The sequence below is a fragment of the Peromyscus leucopus genome, chromosome 8b (assembly GCF_004664715.2).
Source record: "Peromyscus leucopus breed LL Stock chromosome 8b, UCI_PerLeu_2.1, whole genome shotgun sequence".
In the NCBI taxonomy this organism is placed as follows: domain Eukaryota; kingdom Metazoa; phylum Chordata; class Mammalia; order Rodentia; family Cricetidae; genus Peromyscus; species Peromyscus leucopus.
This window is the reverse complement of record NC_051086.1, coordinates 53,901,511-53,929,087: the sequence shown is the minus strand read 5'-3', so window position 1 is coordinate 53,929,087 and position 27,577 is coordinate 53,901,511. Positions and strand designations below refer to the sequence as shown.

The window sequence follows — 27,577 nt, the reverse complement described above, 5'->3', positions numbered from 1 at the left end:
GAGATGAAACCCTGAATGTGAACACATCAAATTCTACCAATCAAAAAGAAACAAGTATGAGGAAGGCATGATGGCGCAGGCCTTTAATCAAATCACAGCACTTGGGAGGCAGAGGCAGAAGGATCTCTCTGTGAGCTTGAGGCCACCCTGGTCTACAGAGTGAGTTCCAGGCCAGCCAGGGGTACACAGAGAAACACTTTCTCTAAAAACCAAAACTAAGGGGAAAAAAAAGAAAGAAACAAAGTACTTCCTATACTAAACTGTCGTGAATGGGCCAGGCAGTGGTGGCGCACACCTTTAATCCCAGCACTTGGGAGGCAGAGCCAGGTGGAACTCTGTGAGTTCGAGGCCAGCCTGGTCTACTGAGTGAGATCCAGGACAGGCACCAAAACTACAACAGAGAAACCCTGTCTCGAAGAAGAAAAAAAAAACTGTCATGGATAGAATAAATTCCAATTTATTTTACCACATTAGTATAATCACAGTTTAAAAAAATCTAATGAAATAGTAAGGTGAAAAATTATGCCAATCTCTAAAATGCAATTGCAAAGATTTTCAAATTAGCAAATCAAATGCAGAATAGCAAACCGTCATAACCATCTAGAGCTCATCTCAGAAACACTAAAGCTGTCTAACATCAGGAAATCCATTAATGTAATTCATTTTGTTGAACAATTCAAAAATATGTAAAATAGCTCCATGAATCATAAAGGAAAGGAAAGCAATTAAGGATATCTCTTTTATTAAAAAAAAAAAAAAGAATTACCAAATAGGATGATTCATATGCCTGAAGTTGGCAAATATAATGAAGAAAGTAGAAAAAGAACAAATATACCCCCAAAGAAGTCAAAACTGAATCTACATGAGGGGAACATAGCACTAAACAAGAGACAGTAGAAAACAGGAGCGTGGATCCCTGGCAGGTCTGAGAAGACAAACAGACTTCTTGACACGTATGCCCAAAACTGAACCCTTTACATTTTAAACCACTAGCAGTTGTATTTCCAATTAATCTCAGGCAGCAGTATTACTAACTGGCAATAAAAGAATAAATCAAAACTTAAATGTGTGGCACTTGGGAGGCTGAGGAAGGAGAACCAGCAGTTCCATAATAAACCACCATGGCTGGCTGAAAAAGGAAAAGTGCAATAACGGGGGGGGGGGGGGGGGGGGGGGGGGGGCGGACGCGACGACGACGACACCTGTAACCCGGGGATAGAGGGCTTGCCTAGCACGTGGGAAACCTTGGCTTTAATGCCAGAACTGCAACACACACAAAGAACAACTAATAGATATAACACATATACATAGTTATATATATACATACATATAAAATAATGCATTTCTGCATTTTGTTTTCCATGACCAACAAAAAATTTTATCTAAAATTATTAAATATTTTAGAAAAGAAAAATAACATAAGTGAAAGACATAGAAAATCTCACTTAAAAAACAACTCACACAGAAAAAAACTTAAGAAAGGTTGGGCATGGTGGCACAAGCCTTTAATCCCACTACCTAGGAGGCAGAGGCAAGTAGACAGATCACTGTGAGTTCAAGGCCAGCCTAATTTACATAATGAGTTTCACAACACCCAGGGCTATGTAGAGAGCCACCGGTGTCAAAAAAACAAAAAATTAAAAAAATAATTTGAGAATTAAAATAATATTAGCCAGGCATGATGCCATATACCTATAATCTCTGCACTTCATTCAAAGAGGCAGAGAAAGGAGAATTACAAGTTTGATGCCAGCCTGGTCTACACAGTGAGCTCTAGGACAACCATGGCTACACAGTAAGATCCTATCTCAAAATAAGAAGAAAAAGAACACTGAAAAACTGGAGCTGAAGAGATGGCTCAGCAGTTAAAAGCACTAGCTATTCTTCAAAAGGACCTGGGTTTGATCGCAGCACGCACATGGTTGTTTTCAACCATCAATAACTCCAGTTCCAGAGGACCCACTGGCCTCTTTCCACAGACCTACATTTAAACATACAGGCTAAAATGCACACATAAATAGAAATAAATTTTTTTAAAGAATACTGAAAAACTTAGCCACTATTTTTTTAAAAAGTTTATACACTCAAAAAAGAAAATGGAGCCGGGCGTTGGTGGCGCACGCCTTTAATCCCAGCACTCGGAGCAGAGCAGGCGGATCTCTGTGAGTTCGAGCCAGCCTGACTACCAAGTGAGTCCAGGAAAGGCGCAAAGCTACACAGAGAAACCTGTCTCGAAAAACCAAAAAAAAAAAAAAAAAAGAAAATGGGTGAGTATCTAATTGTTTTTAAGAAACAGTGAGTCTTTAGGATCACAAGCATAATCACCAAGCCCAGCAAACTTACATATTTTGATTAAGAACACTGTAAGAAATAAAAATGAAACCAAAGATTAATGTTCAATGTTTGCTGAAGAATTATTTAACAATGAAAATGTATTTTTAAAAAAAGCAAACTTGGGACTTTGTTTTAATTGTGTACTTTTTTTTTTACGACATGAAAATTTACTCAACTAAAAAAGATACAATAGGAAATGAAAAATCATGGGGACCTGAGTCCCAAGTATGGGGGGGGGGGGCTTTTCAAGACAGGGTTTCTCTATATAGGCCTGGCTGTCCTGGAACTCACTCTGTAGACCAGGCTGGCTTGGACTCAGAGACCCGCCTGCCTCTGCCTCCAGAGTGCTGGGGTTCAAGGCTGCGCCACCAGGTCCAGCTTCTACTCAACTTTCATTTATTGAACTCAGAAGCAGGAATGATGCCACTTTTAAAAAGATTAAAGAATTACCTAATATAACTAGTACACTTATATTGATATAATAATTGTAAAGATGTAAGGGCTGGAGAAGGCTCAGCAGTTAGAAGAGTACACTGCTCTTGCAGAGGACAGGAGCTCAGCTCTTGGCACCCATGTCTGGTGGCCCACAGCCTCCTTTAATTCCAGGTCTCTGGAGTCAAGGCTCTCTTATGGCTTCCACAGGCACCTACACTTTCATGTGTACATACACAGATAAACATAAAATAAAAAATTTAATCTTGAACAAACACACACACACACACACACACAAACACACACACAAACCTGTTTATTGTCCTTAGTTAATAACTCAATGACAACATGTTTTCTTCTTATACACATTACTGGGAGTCAAGCCTGGGGTCCTAGTGCATGATGTTTTAAAGTCTTGTCTTTGACAAGAAGGACACAGTGGGTAAAAACATATGTATTCATACTGAATTTTATCTGAATAAATCAATATTCAAAAAAAAAAAAGCCAAGAAAAACTCCAAAGATTCACAAAGAATTTTTGGCTCTTTAAATACTGAAACATTACAAAAAGAGAGAAAAACAATAAATGTAACTATGCAGTATGACTATAGTATCATCAACTAAATGGCAATGTGTGGTGATATTGTGAACAAATAAAATTTCCCTGACAGAACAAGCTACTAGATTAAATATAGAGGCCAGACTCTGATATGGGACACCCCTTTAATCCTAGCAGTCAGGAGGCAGAGACAGAGATCTGTCTGGATCTCTGTGAGTTCAAGGCCACTCTGGTCTATATGAGATTAATCCAGTCTAAAAGAAAAATAGAGCCAGGCAATGGTAGCACACACCTTTAATTCCAGCACTTGGAATCACATACCTTTAATCCCAACACTAGGAAGGTTGAGACAGGAAGTGATATGGCAGAGCAGAGAAAGGAATATAAAACAGGAGGAAACAGGAACTCGGCTCTTTCAGGCAGAGGAGTTGGTGAGGTAAGAGGTGGTGGCTGTGGCTTGCTCTGCTTCTCTGATCTTTCAGCTTTCACATTGATATCTGGCTCCAGGTTTTTATGATAAGACCATTTAGGATTCATACAACAGCAATGACAATACTGAATTAATCATTGCATGATGCAAAAACAATATCTGATTCCTTAGATCAAAATAAAATCTCAGTGATCCAATATTTAAAAGTAAACACTAGAAAATAGCAGGCATAACATAAACTTTTGATGCCCCAAAGAAAAACAGATAATCAACTCACATAAAATTGAAAATGCTTCCATATGCCAAAACATAGAAGTTAAAAAAAAAAGCTGGCAGAAAAATTTGCTGTTCCTGTTGCACATGACAATGGTCAATTTCTCCATACAAAAAAGACTCAGGTTCACTGACATACAGGGCTATCAGCACTCTTATACCCTAACTGCCAGACCTGCCTGGAAAAAAACTTGGTACTTAGTCAGGAGGTGGTGGCACACGCCTTTAATCCCAGCACTCAGAAGGCAGAGGCAGGTGGATCTCTGTCAGTTTGAGGCCAGCCTGGTCTACAGAGCATGTTCCAGGACAGACAGGACTACACAAAGAAACTTGTCTCAAAAAACAGAAAAATAAAATAAAATAAAAACTTGGTACTTGCATTAAAATGTTTAAGTGTGTACACATATAGAAATGTCATTCAAAGACATGTACAAGAATGTGCAAAGACAAGAATGTACAAGGATACTCACCACAGAACTGTGATAGCACAAATACTCATCAATGGAGCACTTTTTAAATTATAGTGTATCTACATCAACAAAAATGAATGATTTATTTCAAATAATGACAAGATGGGTGTAATAGCAAGCACCTGCTGTCCAAACACATGGGAGGGTAGGCAGAACAATCAAATCATTTGACTCCTGTACTTTGAAACTAGCCTAGTGAGGCCAAGTTTTAGCAAACAAAAGATGAAAATAATGACATAATAACTTAGGGTTTTTTAGTTTTTTACTCTTTATGTATATATGTGTTCTGCTTTCACTTTTGTATGTGAACCCATGGAGCCAGAAGTGGGCATGAGCCTCTGGAACTGGAGCTACAGACAGTTGTAAGCCATTGTGTGTGGGAGTGGACTTTTCTGTCCTGCCAGCCAGCTCCCAAATAACCACATGAAAATTTATTAATTATAAAAGCTTAAACATAACTTGGACTTGTTACTAACTAGCTCTTACAACTTAAATTAACCCACTTTTTTTTTTTGGGGGGGGTTCAAGACAGGGTTTCTCTGTGTAGTTTTGGTGCCTGTTCTGGATCTCGCTCTGTAGACCAGGCTGGCCTCAAACTCATAGAGAATCCACCTGGCTCTGCCTCCTGAGTGCTAGGATTAAAGACATGCACCAAAACCACCCAGCTAACCCATTTCTTTTCATCTACATTCTTCTATGTGGCTTGGTTACATCTATTCTGTATTGCCCATGTTGCTTCCTCTGCAGCTCACAGTATGTCCTCATGACTCTGCCTTTCTTTTTCCTAGCATTATCTCTGCCCTGAAAATCTTGTCTAGCTATTGACCATTTAGCTTTTTATTAAACCAATCACAGTAACATACTTCACACAGTGTAAAGGAATATTCCAAAACAAACATGTGGATACTAGGAATGGAAGCCAGAGCCTCTAGAAGTGCAGCCAGTGCTCTCAAGTGCTGAGCCATCTCCCCAGCCCTCACATATCAATCTATAAAAATCGGGGTTAACGAAAGGAAGCTCAAGCCCCGGGCAGTGGTGGTGCACACCTTTAATCCCAGCACTCGAAACAGAGCCAGGCGGATCTCTGTGAGTTCAAGGCCAGCCTGGTCTACAGAGTGAGATCCAGGATAGGCACCAAAACAACACAGAGAAACCCTGTCTTGGAGAAAAAAAAAAAAAAAAAGGAAACTCAATCAGGTGGTGGTAGTACACACCTGTAATCCCAACACTCAGAAGGCAGAGGAAGACAATCTCTGAGTTCGAGTTCAAGGCCAGCGAGTCTACAGAGTGAGTTCCAGGACAGCAAGGGCTACACAGAGAAACCATCTTGAAAAAAGAAAATAAATAAATAAATCCAAAACTCCTTGGTTGGTTGTAAACTGTTCTCCTGCTCAGGTTCCACCTCTTTTTTCAAACCTGAGCAATACCCATACTCCCACACCACCAATGCATTAACTGCTCTTCACATTACCACCTCACAATTCCCCTTCTCCTCTCAGGTATCAGTTCCAGCTATCAAAAAAATATATATATACTTTTAAGATTAACAGATAAAACTATCATGTACAACATATTCTTAAGAGTGTATATGTGCAAAAAAAGAGTGGACTGGAGAGATGGCTCAGAGGTTAAGAGCACTCACTGGCTGTTCTTCCAGAGGTCCTGAGTTCAATTCCCAGCAACCACATGGCTGCTCACAACCATCTGTAATGAGATCTGGCTCCTTCTTCTGGCCTGCAGGGATACATGCAGGCAGAACACTGTATATATAATAAATAAATAAATAAATATTTTAAAAAATTATTTTAAAAAAAGTGTATATGTGCAATAAAAACAGAACAAACATTACCAAACTCTTTTTATGAGGCTACAGTTACCCTGTTACCCAAACCACACAAAGATGCAACAAAGAGAATTACAGATCAATCTCCCTCATGAACATTGATCCAAAAATACTCAATAAAGTACTGGCAAGGGCTCCAGAAACACATCAAAGAAATTATCCACCATGATCATGTAGGCTTCATCCCAAAGATGCAAGGATGGTTCAACATACAAAAATCTGTCAATGTAATACACCATATAAACAAACTGAAAGAAAAAAATCTCATGATTATCTCATCAGATGCTGAAAAAGCCTTTGACAAAATCCAACACCCCTTCATGATAAAGATCTTGGAGAGATCAGGAATACAAGGAACATACCTAAACATAATAAAAGCAATTTACAGCAAGCCTACAGCCAACATCAAATTAAATTGAGAGAAACTCAAAGCGAATCCACTAAAATCAGGAACAAGAAAAGGCTGTTTACTCTCCCCATATCTATTCAATATAGTACTAGAAGTTCTAGCTAGAGCAATAAGACAACAAAGAAGATCACGAGGATACAAATTGGAAAGGAAGAAATCAAACTTTCACTATTTGCAGATATGATAGTATACATAAGTGACCCCAAAAATTCTACCAGGGAACTCCTACAACTGATAAACACCTTAAGGAATGTGGCAGAATACAAGAGAGACAAATGGATAACCATGGAAAGGGGAAATAGATGAGATCTCCATGAGTAAACTGGGGATGAGAGGTGGGCAATGGAGGGTAGGGGATGGAGGATGAGAACATAAGGGAACAGATGGTCAAACTGGAACAGGGATGGAGGGGGAAAGCAATGAAAGAGATATCAGCCGGGCGGTAGTGGCACACGCCCTTTAATCCTAGCACTCGGGAGACAGAGCCACGTGGATCTCTGTGAGTTCGAGGCCAGCCTGGTCTACAGAGCAAGATCCAGGAAAGGCACAAAGCAACACAGAGAAACCCTGTCTTAAAAAAAAAAAAAAAAAAAAGAAAGAAAGAAAGAAAGAAAAAAGAAAGAAAGAAAAATATCATGATAGAGGGAGATATCATGGGGATAGGGAGAAACCAAGTGCTAGGGAAGTTCCCAGAGGGTGCCTGAACTGGCTTACCCCAGTAATCAGATCAGTGAATACCCTGTCATCATAAAGCCTTTCTCCAGTAACTGACAGAAAGACAATGCAGAGATCCACTGAAAAGCACCAGGCCAAGCTCCAGGAGTCCAGTCAAAGAGAAAGAAGGGGGGTTCTATAAGCAAGGGGCATTAAGATCATGATGGGGAAACGTACAGAGACAACCAAACCAAACTAGTGGGAACTCATGAAATTTAGACCAACACCTGTGGAACCTCCAAGGGACTGAACTGGGCCCTCTGTATAAGTGACAGTTATGTAGCTTGATCTGCTTAAGTGGCCCACTGGCAGTAGGAACAGGATCCATCACTGGTGCATGAGCTGGCTTTTTGGAGCCCATTACCTATGGTGGGACACCTCACACAGCCTTGGGGGATGGGGAATTGGACCTGCCTCTACTGAATGTACCAGGTTCTGCTGACTCCCCATGGAAGGTCTTACCTTCTTGTGGGACAGAATGGGGAGTGGGTTGGGGAAAAGGCTGGAGGAGAGGGAAGAGGGAAGAGGGGGATCTGTAATCGTTATGTAAAATGAATAATTTCTTAATTAAAAAAAATGAAAAAAAGTTTGTGTGTGTCCATATGGATATGTATATCCATCCTGTGAACTAGCTAAACCTAGGCTTCAAAATTCATGACCTCATGCAATTATCATTTTAGTAGTGAGCACCCAACATCATCCATTCTTTTTTTCTTTTTTTTTTTTGGTTTTTCAAAACAGGGTTTCTCTGTGTAGTTTTGGTGCCTGTCCTGGATCTTGCTCTATAGACCAGGCTGGCCTCGAACTCACGGAGATCCGCCTAGCTCTGCCTCCCAAGTGCTGGGATTAAAGGTGTGTGCCACCGCTGCTGGCCCATTCTTAATTTTTAAGACATGGTCTCATGTAGCTAAGGCTGGCTCTGACCTCTGCTAGAAAGCCAAGGATGACCTTGAACTTTGGACCTTCTTGCCTCCAGCTTCCAATCGGGGGTTGTAAATATAGATCACAACACAACACACCCTACTGTGATATGGTACTATAAACTTGCCTGAGGATCAGAAGACAGAGCCAGTCACTAGATTAGACAGAGATTAGGCAGTGGTGCAACACACCTTTAATCCCAGCACTTGAGATCTCATGCCTTTGTTTGGGAAGCACACATGCCTTTAATCCCAGGAAGTCATATGGCATAGCAGAGAAAGATATATAAGGCATGAGGAAACAGGAACTCATTCTCTTTAGCTGAATTTTATAGAGGTAAAATAGTGCTGCTGTTCTGCTTCTCTGATCTTTCAGCTTTCACCCTGATATCTGGCTTTGGGTTTTTTATTAAAAGACCATCTAAGATTCGAACACCCTACCATCATTTATGTGGTGCTAGGGACTGAACCCAGGATTTATGCATGATAAGCAAGCATAATGAGCTATATCCCAAACCCTTTCTTAGTATTTTTTAAGAATACTATAAAAATCATTAACTATAATCACTGTGCTGAATGAAAGACCTCTTGAAATCCTTCCTCTTGCCTAACTATAATTACGAATCTTTTGACTAGCATCAACTCCTCCTCCCACATAAGCAGCTTTAACAACCATAATTTCACTTATTCTGTGTATATATATGTGCTCACAAGTGCCATAGCACATATGTGCAGAGGTCAAGACAACTTGTGTAGTCAATTCTCTTCCTACTATATGGGTCCCAGGGAAGAAAATTATGCTGTCCAGCTTAGTACTTTTACCTGCTGAGCCATCATGCTGGCCCTGATGACAATTCTACCCTCTACTTTTACAAAGTCCACAGATGAGTGAAATCATATACCTGGATTTGACATTACATAATGTCAGCTTGGTTTGTCATTACAAATGACAGAATTTCTTTTTAAAGTCTCAACAGTATCTTACTGTGTATGCATACATCTTCCTTACTCATTAGGTTATCAATATACACATAGGTTGACTCTATTTCTTGGTAGTGTGAGATGTTGCAATAAACATGGTAATGTAACTATCTCTTTCACACACTGATTCCATTTACTTTGGATAAACACACCACACACAGTTATCATATGGTGCTTCTATTTTTAACTTTGTGGGGAACCTCCATGCTGTTCCCCATAATGGCTATAATTTATATTCTTATGAACAGTGAGTAGGCATTTTCTTTTCTTCACAGCCTTTTGTCTTTTTGTGAACTGTCATTCTAACTAAAGTGAAGTGTTATCTTACCGTGGTTTTTCCTTTGTATTCTTTGATGACTAGTGATACTGAGATTTTATCAGCCACCTGTATGTGTTCTTTTAAGAAAAATCTGTCCAGATATTTTGCCTTTTTTAATAGAGTTGTTTTCTTACTACTAAGCTCCTTAGATATGGGAAGTTTTAATCTCCAACCAAATGTATCACTTCTGGATATCGTCTCCCATCCTTCTTCACTCTGATTTCCTTTGCTGCAGAGCATAGCACAGTTAGGTGGAATCCCATTTGTCTGCTTTTGCTTTCATTATCTGTGCTTTTGAGATTATATCCCAAACAAATCACTGCCTGGACAAATGTGGGTATTTTCTTCTAAGTTTTCTTGTAGCAGTTTCATAGTTTTGTCTTACATTTAGGTCTTTGATCCACTTTGTGTTTATTTTTGTACATGGTGTGACATAAGGATCTAATTATTCCTCTGCATAAGGATACACAGTTGCCTGTTTTATTGAAGCAGCCATCTTTTGTTCATTGTTATGTTCTTAGCACCTTAGTGGCTGTAAGAGTATGGATTTAAGAATATGAATCTATTTGTATCTGGTTTGTTGTGTTTTCTGGTGCTAGGGATTGAACCCAAGTCTTTGCACATGCTAGGCAAGAATCTACATCCATTCCAAGCCTACTGGTGTTTTTATGCTAGAAGCTGCCAATATAATTACAATAGTTTTGTAATATTAAATATAATACTAGAGTGGCAGCAAATGGCACAGGAAGATGACACATAATTACCTTTAAGGAATGAGGTTTACTAGGAGAAAGGGCCTCCAATTCATGATCTAGGCTAAAGGTATAAGGAAACCCATTAGAAAGAAAAAGGTTCAAACTATGCAAGAGGTCATGACAAGGCCTTAAAAGGAGATTTCCCTTTAATATCTAGAGAGACGGTTCATTAAGGAGAAGAGAGCAGGAGAGATGGCTCAGCAGTCAAGAGCACTTGCTGCAGGGGGCTGGAGAGATTGCTCAGTGGTTAAGAGCACTGGCTGCTCTTCTGGATGATCAGGGTTCAATTCCCAGTACCCACATGGCACCTCATGACTGTCTGTAACTCCAGTTCCAGGGTGCCTGACACCCTCATGCAGGCAAAACACCAATGCACATAAACAAAAAAAAAAAAAAAAAAAAAAAAAAAAAAAAAAAGTTTGTTAAAGAGCACTTGCTGCTCCTCCAGAGATCCCAAGTTCAGGTCCCAGCACCTATGTCTAGCATCTCACAACTACCTATTAACTCCAGCTTCAGGACTCTGGCACTGCATGCATGAGCACACATATGGAAACAAATCTTCTTAAAAAAAATAATAAGGCGGCCAAGTGGCAGTGGTCCATACCTTTAATCCCAGCACTTTCCCACCAAATAGATATAAGATGAATAACCACCTTTAAGGGAATGGGCTGGGGGAACCTCTCCAGAAAGATCCCACTGATAAAGAGTCTTATGAGAAACCCCTGAACAAAGAGGATTCCTGCCTTCTTTAATATACATGTAACATTTTAGAGGCTGGTGGAAGTGATACATCACATTACTTAGTTCAACACAGTCCATGTGACAAAGAGCATGAAAAAAATCAGATATAAGTGAAGAGCTGTCAAGTCACAGCAGATTGCTTAACTCTTTCCCAGGGAGCTGCAGGTAGGTGTGGCCTGATATCTTCAGGCTGTGGGAAATGGCCTTAAGAATGACCACTGTAAACTGGCAGGCCCATGTTCTAAAACGTAGTCTATTTTGAAATAGTATGCTCTATTTTCTTACTCAAGACTGATTCTATCTTCCAGTTCCTGCATTTTACTCTTTTTTTCTCTAAGGAACACCATTGGTATTTTGATAGTTACAAAGAATCACTAGATAGCTTCCAGCAGTATGGACATTTTTGTTTGTTTCCATTTTGTTTTTCAAGACAAAGTTTCTCTGTGTCACTCTGGCTGTCTTGTAGACCAGGGCTGGCCTTGAACTCACAGAGATCCACCTGTCTCTGCCACTCGAGAGCTGGGATAAGAGGTGTGCACCACCACTGCCAGAATTCTGTTTTTGTTTTCTCAGTGTGGACATTTTAAACAATGCTAATAACCCTTCCAACCCATGAACACTGGATACTTTCATTTATTTGTAGCCTCTTTCATCAATGTTTTCAAATTTCCAGCTCTGAGATAGCTCCCCTCCTTTGCCATTATCTTCTATAGGTATTATAAGTGGAATTTGTTTTTTCCAAGATAGAGGGAAGGTAGGACATAAAAACACAACAGGTTTAGGGTTTTGTTTGCTGTTGTTTTGTTTAGGGTAAGAAGTTATTTTTTGTTCTTTCCTATTCACTGGTTTGTTTTTGGAGTGCCGAGGTTAAATCTACAATACCCCTCAAATGCTCATGCTCTGTCTCTGAGCTAGCTCCCCAACCCTCACTTCTGTTGATTTTATACCCTCCCCATGAATTTGTTTGTTCTCACTGTGTGTATGTGTGTTTGTGTCATCTTCAGAGTTTTCTAAATATGTTAAGTTTCTGTCAATGTGACAACTACCGGAGAGGAACTGTTTATGGACTGATTTGGGCTCACAATTTCAGTTTTCAAGCCATGTCACGATGGCACAAGGCATGATAGGAGAGTGATGCTCACTTCATTGCCACCAGGAAGCAAAGGAGGTAACCTTGAGAAATGATATAATCTGCAAAGGCAAGTTCCCAGTAACCTATTTCCTACAACTAGGCCTTATCCCCGAGTTCTTCCACCTCCCAATAATGCCATAAATTGTGAAGACTTCAGTGGAGTAATTGATATAGGCAAAGCCTTGTGATCTAATCATTTCCTCCAGAGCTCCACCTTTGAATATTGCTATTTTGGGAACCAAAACACTCTGGGGACATTCTACATTCGAGTCAGAGAGACAGTTTAACTTCTCAGTTTGGATGCCTTTTATTGCTTTCTCTTATCTAACTGCTCTGAATAGGACTTGCCATTCGGAGTCAAATAGAAGTGATAAAATGAACAACATTGTCTTTTTCCAGTTTCAACATTTTCCCATTCAGGATGTTAGCTGTAGATTTTGTCAAAATTGGTGGTTATTATGTTATTAATTCTGTACCTAATTTGTTGAGTTTTTGCCAAGGAATATTGGCTTTTGTCAAATGCTTTTCCTGCTTCTACTAAAATAATCACTCTATGATTTTGTCCTTTATTCTCTTGATATGGTTATCTATATTTATATGTGTTAAACCATCCTTGCACTTCTGAATGAATCCCACTTTACCATGAAGTCATCTTTTTTAATATGCCACTGAATTTTTCTCAATAGCTTACTGAAAATACTGTATATGTTCAGGAATAATAGTTTAGTTTTTTTGTCTTGTTTTGTTTTTAGAGACAGGGTCTCACTAGACTGCCCTTGAACTCACAGGGATCTACCTACCTCTGCCTAAGAGCTAGGTTTACAGGCATGTAGCACCATGCCAGGCTTTTTCTTGTATCCATGTCTAGTTTATGTATCAGAGTAATGCAGCACTGAGGAGTGAACTTAGGAGTCCTTTCCAAATGTTTAAAGAGTTTTTCCAGAACTGGCATTAGTCTTTTAGATACTTGACTGAACTCATCAGCAAAGTCATCAGACCCTGGGCTTATTCTATGACAGACTTACTGATTCAATCTTCCTACTCAGCACTGGACTGTTCACATTTTCTATTTCTCCATAATTCAATCTTAGTAAATTGTAGCATCCATTAATTTACTTCTCCGTTTGTCAAAAATTCTTCGTAACTCTCAAGGTTGTATTCATGTATTCTCTCCAATATAAAATAGATATAGCATGAGTGGAGGGTCCATGTTACCTAAATTTCTGAATGGTGCAAAATGTCTCTGCTATATCTAATCAAAATTCTGTGAATGAGAAAGTGAGACCATATTATTATAGCTGCCTGTTTCATGTCAGTTTCTTTCAAAAACTATCTATTGTTCACATTTACTCTACACCAAGTATTTTGTTGAAAATACCACTATCACTCAGGCAAGTTGCCTCTTCCTCATGGTGTTTGCATTCAGACTTTTATGTTCCATAAGAAGTATTTTGTAACATCTGCAACACCCATTATCAATAAATTGCTTGTTAAAGAAATGAAAGTAGCTGGGTGGTGGTGGCACAAGCCTTTAGTCCCAGCACTCAGGAGGCAGAGCCAGGCAGATTTGTGACTTCATCTCTTTAGTCCTTAGCCTCATTTATAAAGTGAGAAAGATGACTACTCTCTAGGATTCCTTGTGGATATAGTTAGATGTCTTTCTACTACTTTCCATAGTTAAGTATATCTAGAGCATACCAGGTTCCAGGTTCTAGGTTCCAATAGAAGTCACTCACTTGAGTTTGCGTGAAAAAGAATCTAAAGAACGGCAAATAGATTCTAGTCATGCAGTGAAAGTAATAAACCAAATACTTAGAAAGAACACAACATTACTATTAAACTGCTTCAGACTGACATGCAAAAGAATGCTTGGGATTTCCTCTGGGTGGTCCTAGCAAACAAAACTAAAGCAGTTATAGTTTGCAGAAACCTCACTTTAATTAAAAGAAAAATAAAATACAAATCCAGTTAAAATCAGGAGGTGACAAGCTTTCTTCTCTAGAAGGAACAGAATTTAGACTACCAATTCAGAATACCACTGACTGTTTTCTCGCTGGGCATCTTCAGAGTTCAAGGCCGTTCCTTCACTGAATCAGCAACATCTAGAAGGCAGGCTGTATATCATTCATTTTTATATTCCCCAAACATGACATTATCTGGCACAATTGTACTACACAAAAATAAACAATAAAAGTTTACAGATACCCTTATAAAGATTAAACTCAGTTTAATGACTGACTACACATGAAGAGTCTATAAGGCTGGAAAAATGGCGCAGGGGTTAAGAGTGTTTACTGCTCTGGCATAGGAACCGAGTTGAAGTCCTTCCCTGAATATTTGGCCTCAGCCCTGGAAGCAGAAATTACTCATGTCTAGTATTGTTGTACTATATTCTTCAATGTTTTCTTTTCTCCTAGTAGATGACCTATTAACTCTTTAAAAAAAAGAAAAATGGTCCAGCGATGGTAGTACTACGCCTTTAATCCCAGAGCTTGGGAGGCAGAGACAAAAGTATCTCTGAGTTCTGAGTTCAAGGCCAGCCTGGTCTACAGAGTGACTTCCAGGACAGCCAGGCTACACAGAGAAATCCTGTCTTTTTTTGTTTGTTTTTTCAAGACAGGGTTTCTTTTTTGAAGTCACTAAGATTCGCCTGCTTCTGCCTCCCAAGTTCTGGGACTAAAGGCATGCCCCACCACTACCCAGCCAGAAATCCTATCTTGAAAGACTATAAAAGAATTGGAATAAGGAGGTGGGCGGTCGTTCTAAGCCAGAAACCTTGAGACTATTAAATAAATAAATAAATAAATAAATAAATAAATAAATAAATAAATGTCAGCTGGGCGGTGTTGGCCATGCCTTTAATCCCAGCACTTGGGAGGCAGAGCCAGGCAGATCTCTGTGAGTTCAAGGCCAGACTACAGAGTGAGATCCAGGACAGGGACCAAAACTACACAGAGAAACCCTGTCTCAAAAAACCGGGGGGAAAAAAAAGTCAGATCACAAAAATTGCTTTTTGTACAATAAAAAAAAGTAGGTAAGTAACAAACTAGGATAACAAAATATCTAATACATAGCAAAAACCTAATGCAATTTATAGTGTTCCTCTAATTCAACAAGAAAAGAAAGCTGAGCCGGCTCAGTCAGTAAAGTATTTGCCACACAAGCAGAAGGACCTGAATTCAACTTCCCATCACCCACACAAAAAGCAAGACAGAGACACACAGCTATTACCTCAGCTCTTGGGGGACAAAGACAGGAGGATCTCTGCGGCTTGCTGACCAGCAAGTCTAGCCAATTTCAGTTGTAACCAGTTGCTCAGTTCTAACCAGCAAGTGCCAAGTTCAGTGAGAGACCCAGCCTCATAAAATAAGGTGGAGAAAGGCTTAAAAAGACACCTAATTGTCAACCTCTAATATCCATATACATGTGCACATGCACCTGCATACACACACAAACACGTACACCACACACACAGGAAAAAAAACAATTAACCAGGACAATTCAATGGGGACAAAATGATATAATGGTCAATTTACAAAAATAATTTAGTCAATTAGGGCCAGCAAGATGGTTCAGAGAATAAAGTAGCTATCCATACAAGCCTAGTGAGCTAGCTGAGCTTGATCCCTAGAACCCATGTAGAAATAGAAGAGAAAACCACAGCTCACAAACTGTCCTTTGACCTCCACAGAAGCACACATACCCCATAACCCGAACCATTAAATAAAGTAATAAAAAAAATTAAGTATAAAAACATGCATACCTGGGGGGGTGGGAGCTAATAAAAAACATCTTGTATTCGACAGCTTAAAAAAAAAAAAAAAAAAAAAAAAACCAAAAAAAAAAGAAAAAAAAAAAACATGCATACCTGAAAAAAAATATCTATCATCAGCTAAGGCTCAGTGATAGAACACTTGCCTGGTATACACAAAAAGCCTGGATTCATTCCACAGCTCTATGAAAATGAACAAGTGAATCAACCCACTTTTTAAAGCCACCATGTCATCTACCTGCTTCAAACCCTTCAACATTATCTCTTTTACCTCTACAGCTAAGACCACCCAGGTCAGCCCACTAACACCTCATACCTTTCTCACTATTTGCTCCAAGAGAGAGACTCCTGTTCATCCATCAGACAGCAACACCAGAACCACCTCCTCTCAATGACCAAATGCCTCAAATGCAGAGCACTATGCGACCCTCACACAGGTCCTCAGGCAGAATTTTGGGATTCAAACATCCAATGCCATCAGCAAACCCCACAGGCTATTATTTCAAAATAAAGATGCCATCAAACATCCAGATTCCATCACCTTTTCCTGGATTCAGGCCTCCCTTGCCTCCCCAAAACTCTATTGCCAATCCAACAACCAAAGCAACATGGAGTTTTGTTTGTTTGTAGTTTTTGTTTATTTATTTGTAGGTTGTTGTTTTTAGTTTTTGAAGCAGATTCTCACTGTGTAGCCCAGGCTGGCCTCAAACGTTGTAGCAATCCTTCTGCTTCAGCCTCCTAGTGCTGGGATTACAGGTTTGAACCACCATGCCCAGCACCTTGTTATGTCCAATCATATCACTCTTCTGCTTAAAACCCTTTTCAATGGTTTCCCATAGTGAAATGGATTGATTCACTTGCTCATTTTGACAGAGATGGACCCATAGTGAAAGCCAATCTTTAAAACGTTTCTGTGGCCCTACAAAATCTGCCCTAACTTCATTATCTTTGTGATCTCACATCCCATTACTCTCATCTCTCACTCTCCTAACATCAATCCAATCACAATGACTTCTTCAAATATGTCAGATATATTCCCTCAAAGCTTTTGCTTCATGGCTAATTCCACTTCGTCCTTCAGGTCTCTGCACAAATTTTATCTATAACGGAACATCTGTATCGGATTATCACTATTCTGAACATTTCATTTAAAACCAACCCCAGAGCTTGAGAGAGGGCTTAGCAGTTAAGATCATTTGTTACGATTGCAGAGGATCCTAGCATCCACACTAGGTAGTTCAAACTGTCTGTAACTCTTGCTCTTGGGAATCTAACAGCCTCTTCTGGCTTCTGGGCACCTAAATACATATGTACCCACCCTATCCCACAAATACATATACACATAAGTAGTAAAATAAATAAATAAATAATCTAGTCCATACTTCCTTGGACTCTGCTCTGCTGTTTTGCAGAGCTCTTACTGGCTAAGACTCTATATAACCTGTGTATGTTCAGTACCTATTTTCTCTTCATTAAGGCAGGACTGTTATTACCTGTCAAGTTCACTGATGAATTATAATTACAAGAATTGTGCCTGGCAAGTAGTACACATTAGTAATAGTTAAATAAATGGTTTTATACCAGTCTATGGAATAATCTAATTAATGACTAAATGACTACCTAGAACAGAGACTGGGTCTAGTTTGGCTTATCTTTCTATTTCTTAAAGACTAACAAAGGGGTTGGCATAGTCCAGGCACCAAAGTGTTAATTGAAGAATACCTCCAGTATAATGGGCATTCCTGTAATCCCAGCACTTAGGAGATGAAGTGGGACTAGTGTTAGTTTGAGGTGAACCAGAGCTACACAGTGAATCCAAGACTAACTGTCTGAGAGAGACAGACAGAGGGAAAGAGACAGAGACAGACAGGATGACCAACAGACAACAACAACAAAATAGCCTTAAAAAAAAAAATCTATCAGAAGACAAATTTAAAACAACATCCATCCAGAACTTTTAATGGGGAAATCTACCATCTCATATACCTTGGCAGGTATGTAAATTGATACTTCTTTTTTTTAGCTTAAGCTAACAGCAGCTTTAACATTTAACTCTGTCAGAACGTGCCCTTTAACTCAGTAGTCTCACAGATATAACAGCAAGAGCACCAGTGGTGCAGGCCTGCAATTCCAGTTACTAAGGAGAGTGGGGCTAGAGGATCTTAAGTTCAAGGCCTGCTATGTTACAATGAGGCCTTGTCTCAAATTTTAAAGAAACTAGAGCTACATCTCAATAGTATAGTGTTTGCTTAGCATGCACAAGATCCTAGATTCAAATCTCAGTAGAAAAAAAAAAGGACACCATTTTAGCACTGCTTATAAAATGAAAAGAAGAGATTAGCAACCTACCAGCCCATCAGTGGAAACACAGCCAAGCAGGGTGTCTCATGCCTGTAATCCCAATACTCCAGAGGATAAAGTAGGAGATCATCATGAATTGGAGGCCAGCTGGACTAGAGTGGGACCCTGTCTCAATAATAAAAATAAAAATAGGGGTTGGAGAGATGGCTCAACAGTTAAGAGAACTGATTGCTCTTCCAGAGGACCTGGGTTCAATCCCCAGCACCCACATGGTGGCTCACAACCACCTGTAACTCCAGTTCCAGGGATCCAATCCCCTCTTCTGGCCTCTGTAGGTACCAGGGACAGACATACATGCAGGCAAAATACAAGTACACATAAAATAATAACAAAAATCATTAAAATAATAATGAAGAATAACAAGCAAATCCATTATACATGCCACACACGTGATGGAATAGACTTTTAATAAAAACAAGGCAGAGTTATAATACAGAAACAGACAATGGTCCTTCTGATCTAGTAAACAAACCAGAGGGTCCTGGATTCAGATATTCTGTGTTTGAATCCTGACTCTCTAACTTACTGTAACTCCAGGCATATTTTAATTTGTCTGAACTTCAGTTTCTTCATCAAAAACTAGGACCAGCAATACTATTAACAATAGCACCCTCCTCAGTGATATGAAGATTCCTTGAGATAGTAACTGTAATAAGTTATGGCATGACACACAGCCATGTAACCATTTACTTACACACACACACACACACACACACACACACACACACACAGAGCAATGATAAATAACATTTAAATGAGATAAGAAAGTTGCAGACCTATGTATGTAATACCCATCTATTTCAAGGATTAAAGGTAACATGTCTGTATAACCATGAATAAAAAGCAGAACAGAAATCTCACCTCTGAGAATGGGAAAAATATACTTCTACTTCTTAAGATTTTTTTTTTTTCTAGTATATAAAGTATCAATGGAGGGCTGGAGAGATAGCTCAGCGGTTAAGAGAACTAGATGTTCTTTCAGAGGACCTGGGTTTGATTCCCAGAACCCACATGATGGCCCACGACCATCTGTAACTCTAGTCCCAAAAGGACCCAACATCCTCTTCTGGCTTCCAAAGCTACCAGACATGCACATGGCGCAAAACACCCATAAAGATACACATAAACTTAAAACATAAAATAAAATAAAAGCATCAATGGGGGGTGGTCTTTGTAATGTTTTGAAGTTAGCATATATTATGGAATGTGTAAATGAAGTTAAACGTATCTATGTCCTCAAATACTTATCATTCCTTTATGGGAAAATATTCAAAATCTTTTTCTAACATACATTTTCTTATACAGAGGGATTATATAAAAACAAAATAAAGGGGCCAGTGACATCACTCAGCAAGTAAATGTGACTGCTGTCAAGCCTGGTGATCTCAAAAACCACAGAGTAAAGAGAGAGAACCAACTCCCACAAGTTGTCCCCTGACCTCCACACACATGCTTGTGGCATGTATACATACACACACAAATAAAATTTAATTGTAATGAATCAAGATCAAAACAAATGCTTCTAAGATACAGTTTAGCTTAAACTGAAATCTGAGAATTTTTACCCTTGTCTTTGAATTTTCAAGGGAAAATAATTTACTCAATTGACATTTGTCTATTAAAATGTACCATCAAAAAACAAAACTTTCAAAAATTATGAAATAAGAAAAAATTTTAAATGGCTACATCTCATCTTGTCAATTACATACTCTTAATATACCTTTATCCTCAAAAACAAAGCAAAGTATGTAAAAAAGAAAAAGACTCAGCTTGGACTGCTTCTGAGTCCAAGACTAGATATGTTTTACTATCAATTTGATTCAAAGGAATTTCGCCAACTCCTTTGGAGGGATTGAAATTCAAGTGTGCTTTTAATTAAAGTTATCCATATGAACTCAACTAAGGAAGAAAACTAATTCCCCAAGATGAACTTCTAAGCAGACATTGACAGAAGAATTCAAACATACCAAATTCTCTCTCCTTTTGAGAATGATAAGTTATGGCCACCCATTTAATTTACAATTTAAAAAAAAAAACTACAATGTAAACTCAATCCCACCCCATAGTCCTGAAATTTGAAAAATCGCAAGTAATCCTGAAGTGGGAACAAGAAGACTACGAGATTCCTCAAGGCTAACGTTTTCCTCAGCGCTGTGAAGTGCTTAGTCATTTCTGCCTATTTGCTGGGAAGACCATTTCATATCTCGAAAGAGGCAGGAACTGTGGAGTCCAGACTCCCCATGTCACCTGAGCAGTCCGTGGAAGGCAAAAGAAGGCAGCAGGTAAGCATACCTACCAGAAGCCAGAGCTTTCTCTGTATTCTGCCTCTGTCTGCAGTAACAAAGAGGGTTTGTAAAGTTTTCTTCCCTGACACCAAATACAAAAGTGAGAATTAAAAGAAGGTCCAAAAAAAAAAAAATCCCTATTTCCCGACAGCCCACCATCTCTTCTCTTCTACTTGAATAGAACAGCAAGTGAATTAAAGTCCAGGCTGGACATTGCCCTTTAGGCTACTAACAGAACCCAAAACAAGAGGCTCACAGGTTTTGGAGCACACTTCCCTGAGAGCAGCAAGAGCCTTAAAATCTGATAACATTGTTTCCAGTTCACCCACGGCAAGAACAGAGAGATTTTCACAAAAGGTTATTTCAAGAGACTATTCCCGGTAAAGGTCAAAAGAAGAACCCTCCTGTGCCAAACACCTATCCAACTTACACTTACACATAAAGATGCTAAGCACAAAGGCCGACTATAGAAATACACCTGAAAGAACTTTCTCAACTAGATACAGTAAGATCTTGCCAAGGACCGAGCACATTCTTTTCAAACATAACTCCAGGTTGAGGGGAAAAAAATTTTTTTTGAAACAATGTGGTCAAAACTCTGAAGCAGAGCTCAGTCACCTGAAAGATCATGAAGGGCTCTGACAACCAGTCTGGCTTATTTAGGACAAGGCCTTTTTTCCTTTCCAAAAATATAATATGAGCATTATTAAAAGACAGTTGGACCTGCACCTGTAAGTCTCGGCTACTGAGGCAGGAGGATAGCTCAGGAGTTTCAAGCCAACATGGTCAACGAAGTGAGACAACACCACCACCCCATCACCCCCCATCGCTTGAAAGGAAGAGACGAAAAGGAAAGGAGGACTGATTCCTCGACTTTGGCTTTCTCGAGCACCGTTTTCATTCCCAACACTCTGAAAATAATACTAAGCTATCCTTTTACATATGAATGGTGCCATCTTTATCGCATGGCCCAACGGCTTGCCCATCTTTCTCAATAAAGGGGCATGAATCCAGCACTCCTCGTACGTCAGAAAGCGAGGTCCTAAAGAGACTAAGAAATGTGCCCGGACTCACCGTTAAGCAACACTACCACTCAAAGAAGGCTACCAAATCATTAGCGATCCCAGTTACTTTTACAAGTCACAGAACCCGGTGCAAAGAGCGCTGGAGCGTGGCCCGAGGAGGCGGGGGCGGAGGTGGGGCGAGAGGCACACCGCCACTACCGAGACCAGGGCTCGCTCTTTTTTTTTTTTTTTTTTAAACGAATATAGCACATGTTCTCCATTTCCATCCTCCCCACGGGCGGCACCCACATGCTAATCCCACTGCACCTTCCTCTCCGCGCTCCCCCGCCGCCGCCGCCGAGGCCGCCGGCTCCCGCAGGCTCCCCACGCCCTTCCCCGCAGCCGCCCGCGCGCGCGCGCGCCTCCCGCCCCCTCCCCAGCCCGGCCGCCCTGGCCCCGCGCCGCCGCGCGCTCCCGCCCCCGGCCCCGCGGGTCACCCCCGGGCCCGCGCGCGTGCCCTTCCGGCCCCAAAGGCCCCCGCGACGCCGCGCCGGGCAGGCCGCGCCCGCCATGGTGGGCGCCTCACCGTCAGGCTGGGGTGCCGGGCCCGGCTGCGCCATGGCCAGGAGGCGGCCTCGGGGACCGGGGATGGGCGGGGAAGCGGCGTCCCGGACTGCCGCGGGCTCAGCTGGCGGAGGAGGCGTCGACCGAGCTGCGGCCGCCGCCGCCCAGGGAGGAACCGCTAAGGCTGGAGCCGCCGGCGCCGCCACAGCCCCGGGCAGAGACGGACCGGAGCGCCGACCTCCGCCTCCTCATCCTGACAGCGGGAAATAAGCAGTGCGCAGGCGCAGGGGGATGGGGCGGCACGTGACGCTGGCCTAAGGGGAGAGGCGGGGCCTCCGGAGGGAGGGAGGCAGGGGAGGAGGGGTCGGGAGCCTGAGCATCAGAGGGAAGCTGCTGATGAGAGCCAGGGGTGGAGGAGGCTGGTGGCGGGAAAGCCAAGGACTCTTGAAGCTCCTGGTTCCCAGAACCTAGTCAAAAGGGGGGTGAAAAAAGCCCGGGTGAGGAAATCCTGTGGTGCACGCCAGCCCAGCCGCTTCTTCGCCTAGCTCTGTGACCTTGAGAGAGTGAGTCCCTTAACCTCATAACCTTGATGAGTACAGTAGCTAAGAAAAGTTTAAATGAGGCAATAAAGTAGGAAGGATTGTTATGGCCAGAACTTGGCCAGGACTCCGGGTCTTCTGATGTGCAAGCCAGTGTACTTCCCATTAAGCCGCTATGTCTGACTTTTATGTGCCCAGCCCAGGGAAGCGGCTGGAAAGCTAGCCAAGACGCAGTGCTTGCGCCGGCGACTGGAGAGGAGAAATTACATACAGAAAGTAGTGCGGTGGCGGCGCACGCCTTTAATCCCAGCACTCGGGAGGCAGAGCCAGGCGGATCTCTGTGAGTTCCAGGCCAGCCTGGGCTACAGAGTGAGATCCAGGAAAACCTCCAAAGCTACACAGAAAAAAACCCTGTCTCGAAAAAAACAAAACAACAACAAAAGTACTGCCCGCATGCCTGGACAAGAGAGCCAGCCCTAGGCTCCATTCTTTAGAGATTCCTCTCCAGCCTCGCTGCCTCTCTAGGACAAGGAGTCCACACAGTCTGGCACTTCAAGACCAAGTCCACCTGCCTGCCCTGTGGCCGAAGCTTTAGTCTCTCCTTTTTCTATAAGACAGGGACTTACAGAAAAGGGCAGCGGTACTTGAAGGAGGTGGCAAGGCACGTAGACATTTGAGCTGCTTCGGGGAGCAAGGCAGATGAGGGAAGAAGGGGAGCCACGGCCGGTAGCCAGACTCCTCTCACCACCTTGTTCAAGTGCACATGCCCCCGAAGTCCAGGAATCTAGGCTGTTCTGTTTCTTCACTTTTTTTTTTTCTCCTGCAGTCCTGGGGACTTAACCTTAAGCACAGTAGGCAAGCACTCCGCCATTCAGCTATAGCCACAGCTCTTGTTCTATTTTTTGTTTGGAAACTGCGTCTCCCTCAATAGCCCAGGTTGGCCTCGACTTTGCAACCCTCCTGCTTCTCCTCCTGAGAAGCTGGGATTCCAGGGCTGGACCACCAAGACCTACTCTTTGTCTTTTCTTCTTTACTTATTTTGATTCTAAGAATTCTAAATTTAAGTCTGCCCCCAGGGTCATTTCAAAGCTCTAACATTCAAACCACAATGATGCGCATTAGTCATAGTAGAAGACTAGACTCTAATGAGGTTCACAGTGCATTGGAATGGTTTATAATTTTAAATAATTTCAGTAGTCACCTATTTGTACTTTTGCCTCAGGTCCCACTAACATGAAGGGAGAGTTTAATATTCAGACTTTTAAGCAATCAACATTCCCTGATGACCAGTATGCCTTTGACAGGGCAAACAAGGCCTGTCTCCACCCACCCACTCATATCTGCCCTTCCTGGGTGAACAAATCCTTGCTCAGCAGGAAGACCTTTGGCCGGAATAGGGCAACTCAGTAATCATCTGTCCTTTTGCAATGACTAATAGGAGGCAGGAGCCATAAAGATGGCAGATGCTGATGTTCTCTACAGACGGGACTCCTTCCACTCAGTGAGTGGCATATTTATTACCATTGATAACCAGGGTTGCAGCCTCAAGACCAAGGCCACTTCTAAATGATCAGAGGTCTGGTATGGACACCCAGAGTCCCCTGTGTCAATAGCTGAAAAGGTCATTTTGAAATCAGCCCAGAGGATCACCAGTTATTTACCTTTCATATTCATCCCTTTTTTTTTTTTTTTAAAGACAGGTTCTAGCCAGGTGGTGGTGGTGGTGGTGGTGACACCTTTAATCCCAGCACTCAGGAGGCAGAGGCAGATCTCTGTGAGTTCGAGGCCAGGCTGGTCTAAAAAGCAAGTTCCAGGACAGTGACAACTACACAGAGAAACCCTGTCTTGAAAAACCAAAAAAAAAAAAAAAAAAAAAAAAAAAAAAAGATAAAACACAGGTTTTCTGGTAGCCAAGCTAGCCTTGAACTCACCATATAGCTTATGCCGGCCTTGAATTCCTGATCCTCCTGCCTTCCAAATGCTAGGATTACAAATCTAGGGTTTTGTGCCTTCTAGGCAAGCACTCTACCAACTGAGCCATAGCCCAATCCCATTTCATAGTTTTTCAGGTAAGCCCTATGGCCCAGCAATCAGATGCCACTCCTAGATATATACGAGAGAAAACTAAGGGATGCTCAAAGCCTTCGTTAGCTACAAAAGTTGTCATTCTTGTTGTCTTAAGGAAATTATGAAATAAAGTATGAAATAATGACTTGCCAATTATATTGCATGTGAGCCCAGTAAGACATGTACAAGAATATTCACAGCAGTATATTTCTTTATACAACAAATAAATAAATGGCCCAAATGTTCATCAACAGAGATGGTTTTGTTTTGCCTTGTTTGGTTTTGGTTTTGAGACAGCAAAACTGTATCTCTGGCTGGCCTCAAACTTACAGCAATCCTCCTGCTTCAGCCTCCTGAGTGTTGTGATTACAGATGTACACCACCACAACTGACTTTGAAATGTGTGCATGTGTGATGTATTTGAGTATATATGTATGTTCACGTGTTTCAAGGTACATGTGTACATATGAAGGTCAGAAGTGTACCTCAAGTATCTTTCTTAGTTTCTCTCCATCTTATTTTTTTTTATAATTTTTATTTTGTTTTGTTTTTCGAGACAGAGTTTCTCTGTGCAGCCCTTGCTGTCCTGGAACTCACTCTGTAGACCAGGCTGGCCTCAAACTCACAGAGATCCGCCTGCCTCTGCCTCCCAAGTGCTGGGATTAAAGGTGTGCACCACCACTGCCCAGCTATTTCCACCTTATTTTTTTGTTTGTTTTTTTTCAAGACAGGGTTTCTCTATGTAGTTTTGGTGCCTGTCCTGGAACTTGCTCTGTAGACCAGGCTGGCCTCAAACTCACAGAGATCTGCCTGGCTCTGTCTCCCAAGTGCTGGGATTAAAGGTGTGTGCCACCACCACCCAGCCATCTCCACCTTATTTATTTATTTGTTTGTTTGTTTGTTTGCTTATTATGTATACAGCATATATGCCTGCAGGCCAGAAGAGGGTCCCAGATCTCATTACAGATGGTTGTGAGCCACCATGTGGTTGCTGGGAATTGAACTCAGGACCTCTGGAAGAGCATCCAGTCAGTGCTCTTAACCTCTGAGCCATCTCTCCAGCCCTCCACCTTATTTTTAATAGGATGTCTTTGACAATATTCTTTGACAATTTTATACATGAAAACAATGTATCTTGTTCATATACCAAGATACCCCCAACTCCTTCTTCCCACTCCCCACAGGCACTTCCTATATGTCCCTCTCTCGGTTTATATCATAACTCTCCTGTCTTTCTTTCTCTCTTTCCTTTTTAGTTCAGTGTATGTGTGTGATTGTGCACCAAGTGAATGCCTGGGAGTTAAAGATGGTTGTGAGCTGTCATATGGGCATGGGAATTGAACCCAGCTCCCCTGAAGAGCAACAAGCACACTCCACCACTAAGCCATATCTCCAGTGCCTGTGCTGACTTCTCCTGTTGGCTTGATCATATACAGGTGAGTTCATGAATGCAATGGCGATCCAGAAGATAAATTTCATAGCACCTCTGCCCGTCCTCTGGCTCTTACATTCTATCTGCCCCTCTTCCCAGATGTTCCTCTAGCTTTGCAGGGAGGAGCACTGTGAGATAGATGTCCTGTTTAGGGCTGAGCGCTCAAAAATTACTTATTCTCGGCATTTTGGCCAGTTATGAGTCTCTGCATTAATTGCGGCCCACTGCACAGAGAGCTTCTCTGGCCCAAAGTTGACTCTATCAATAATCTATGCGTACAAACGTAAGTATTTTGGAGGCAGTTTGACCACAGGTCCACTTAACAAGACAACAGTATGATCTCTGACCTCCTAAGCTATGGATTTTCAACCAGGTTTACAGTACCAGGCATGAATTCTCTCCTGTGGAGCAGACCTCCAATCCAATCCAAGAGTGTCGGTCATCCTCAGAACCTTTTACCATGACTACACCAGTGGACACATTTTGCCTGTCTGGTTAGTCTTGTAGCATGTAGGATTGACTGCTGGGTGATACCACTGATCGATTTTCTCCCCCAGTGAACTGCAATAGTGTTTTCTGGTCCTATGAAAACAAGTCAACAGGAAGGGAGTTTTCAGGTCAGTTCCAGATTGGTTTCTGGACCAAAGTCCAACCTTATTTTTTGAGACAAGGTCTCTCCCTGAACCTGAAGTTCACTAACTAGACTAGCTATCCAACCAGCCCCAGGGAAATGCCTACGTCTACTTCCCCAGGGCTGGGATTAAAGGTACACATTTTACATGGGTTCTGCAGAGCTGAACTCATGCTTGTATGGCAAGAACTTTAATGACTGAACCATCTTCCCGGCGGTGCATGCATGCCCGGATGTGTGTGTGTGTGTGTGTGTGTGTGTGTGTGTGTGTGTGTGTGTGTGTGTATGCATGTGTGAAGACCAGAGGACATCAGGTACCCTCCTCTATCATTTTCTCCTTATTCCCTGGGAAAGGGATCTCTCACTGAACCTGGAGTTCTCCATTTTTGATCTGCACCAGCAGCCATCAAACTCGGGGATCCTCCTGTCTCCCCCAACTCCTCAGCACTGGAGTTATGGGCACACATGGCCACACCCAGCTTTTTATAGGGGTGCAGGGATCTGAACTGGAGTCCGCCTGCTTGTGTAGCAAGCGCTCTTACCACTGAGCCCCAGCTGTTTTCGTTACATAAGCACACAATCACAGCGTCAATGCAAATGCATTTCACAG

General features: G+C 41.6%; 1 protein-coding gene across 4 annotated transcripts in view; it reads right to left on the bottom strand.

Annotated features, from left to right (window-relative positions):
- The window catches only part of Rabep1 (rabaptin, RAB GTPase binding effector protein 1), a 101,188-nt gene extending 78,625 nt beyond the window's left edge, over positions 1-22,563 (bottom strand). For 3 of the 4 annotated variants that reach the window (XM_028860994.2, XM_028860996.2, XM_028860995.2), the window contains exon 1: positions 22,321-22,563. In XM_028860994.2, the coding sequence (XP_028716827.1) occupies positions 22,321-22,354 (34 nt within the window). In that variant the 5' untranslated portion in view covers positions 22,355-22,563. Of the gene's footprint in view, positions 1-18,433; positions 18,545-22,320 lie in introns of those variants that run through there. The other variant, XM_037201561.1, reaches the window with a different exon arrangement.
- Positions 22,564-27,577: the final 5,014 nt, after the last annotated feature.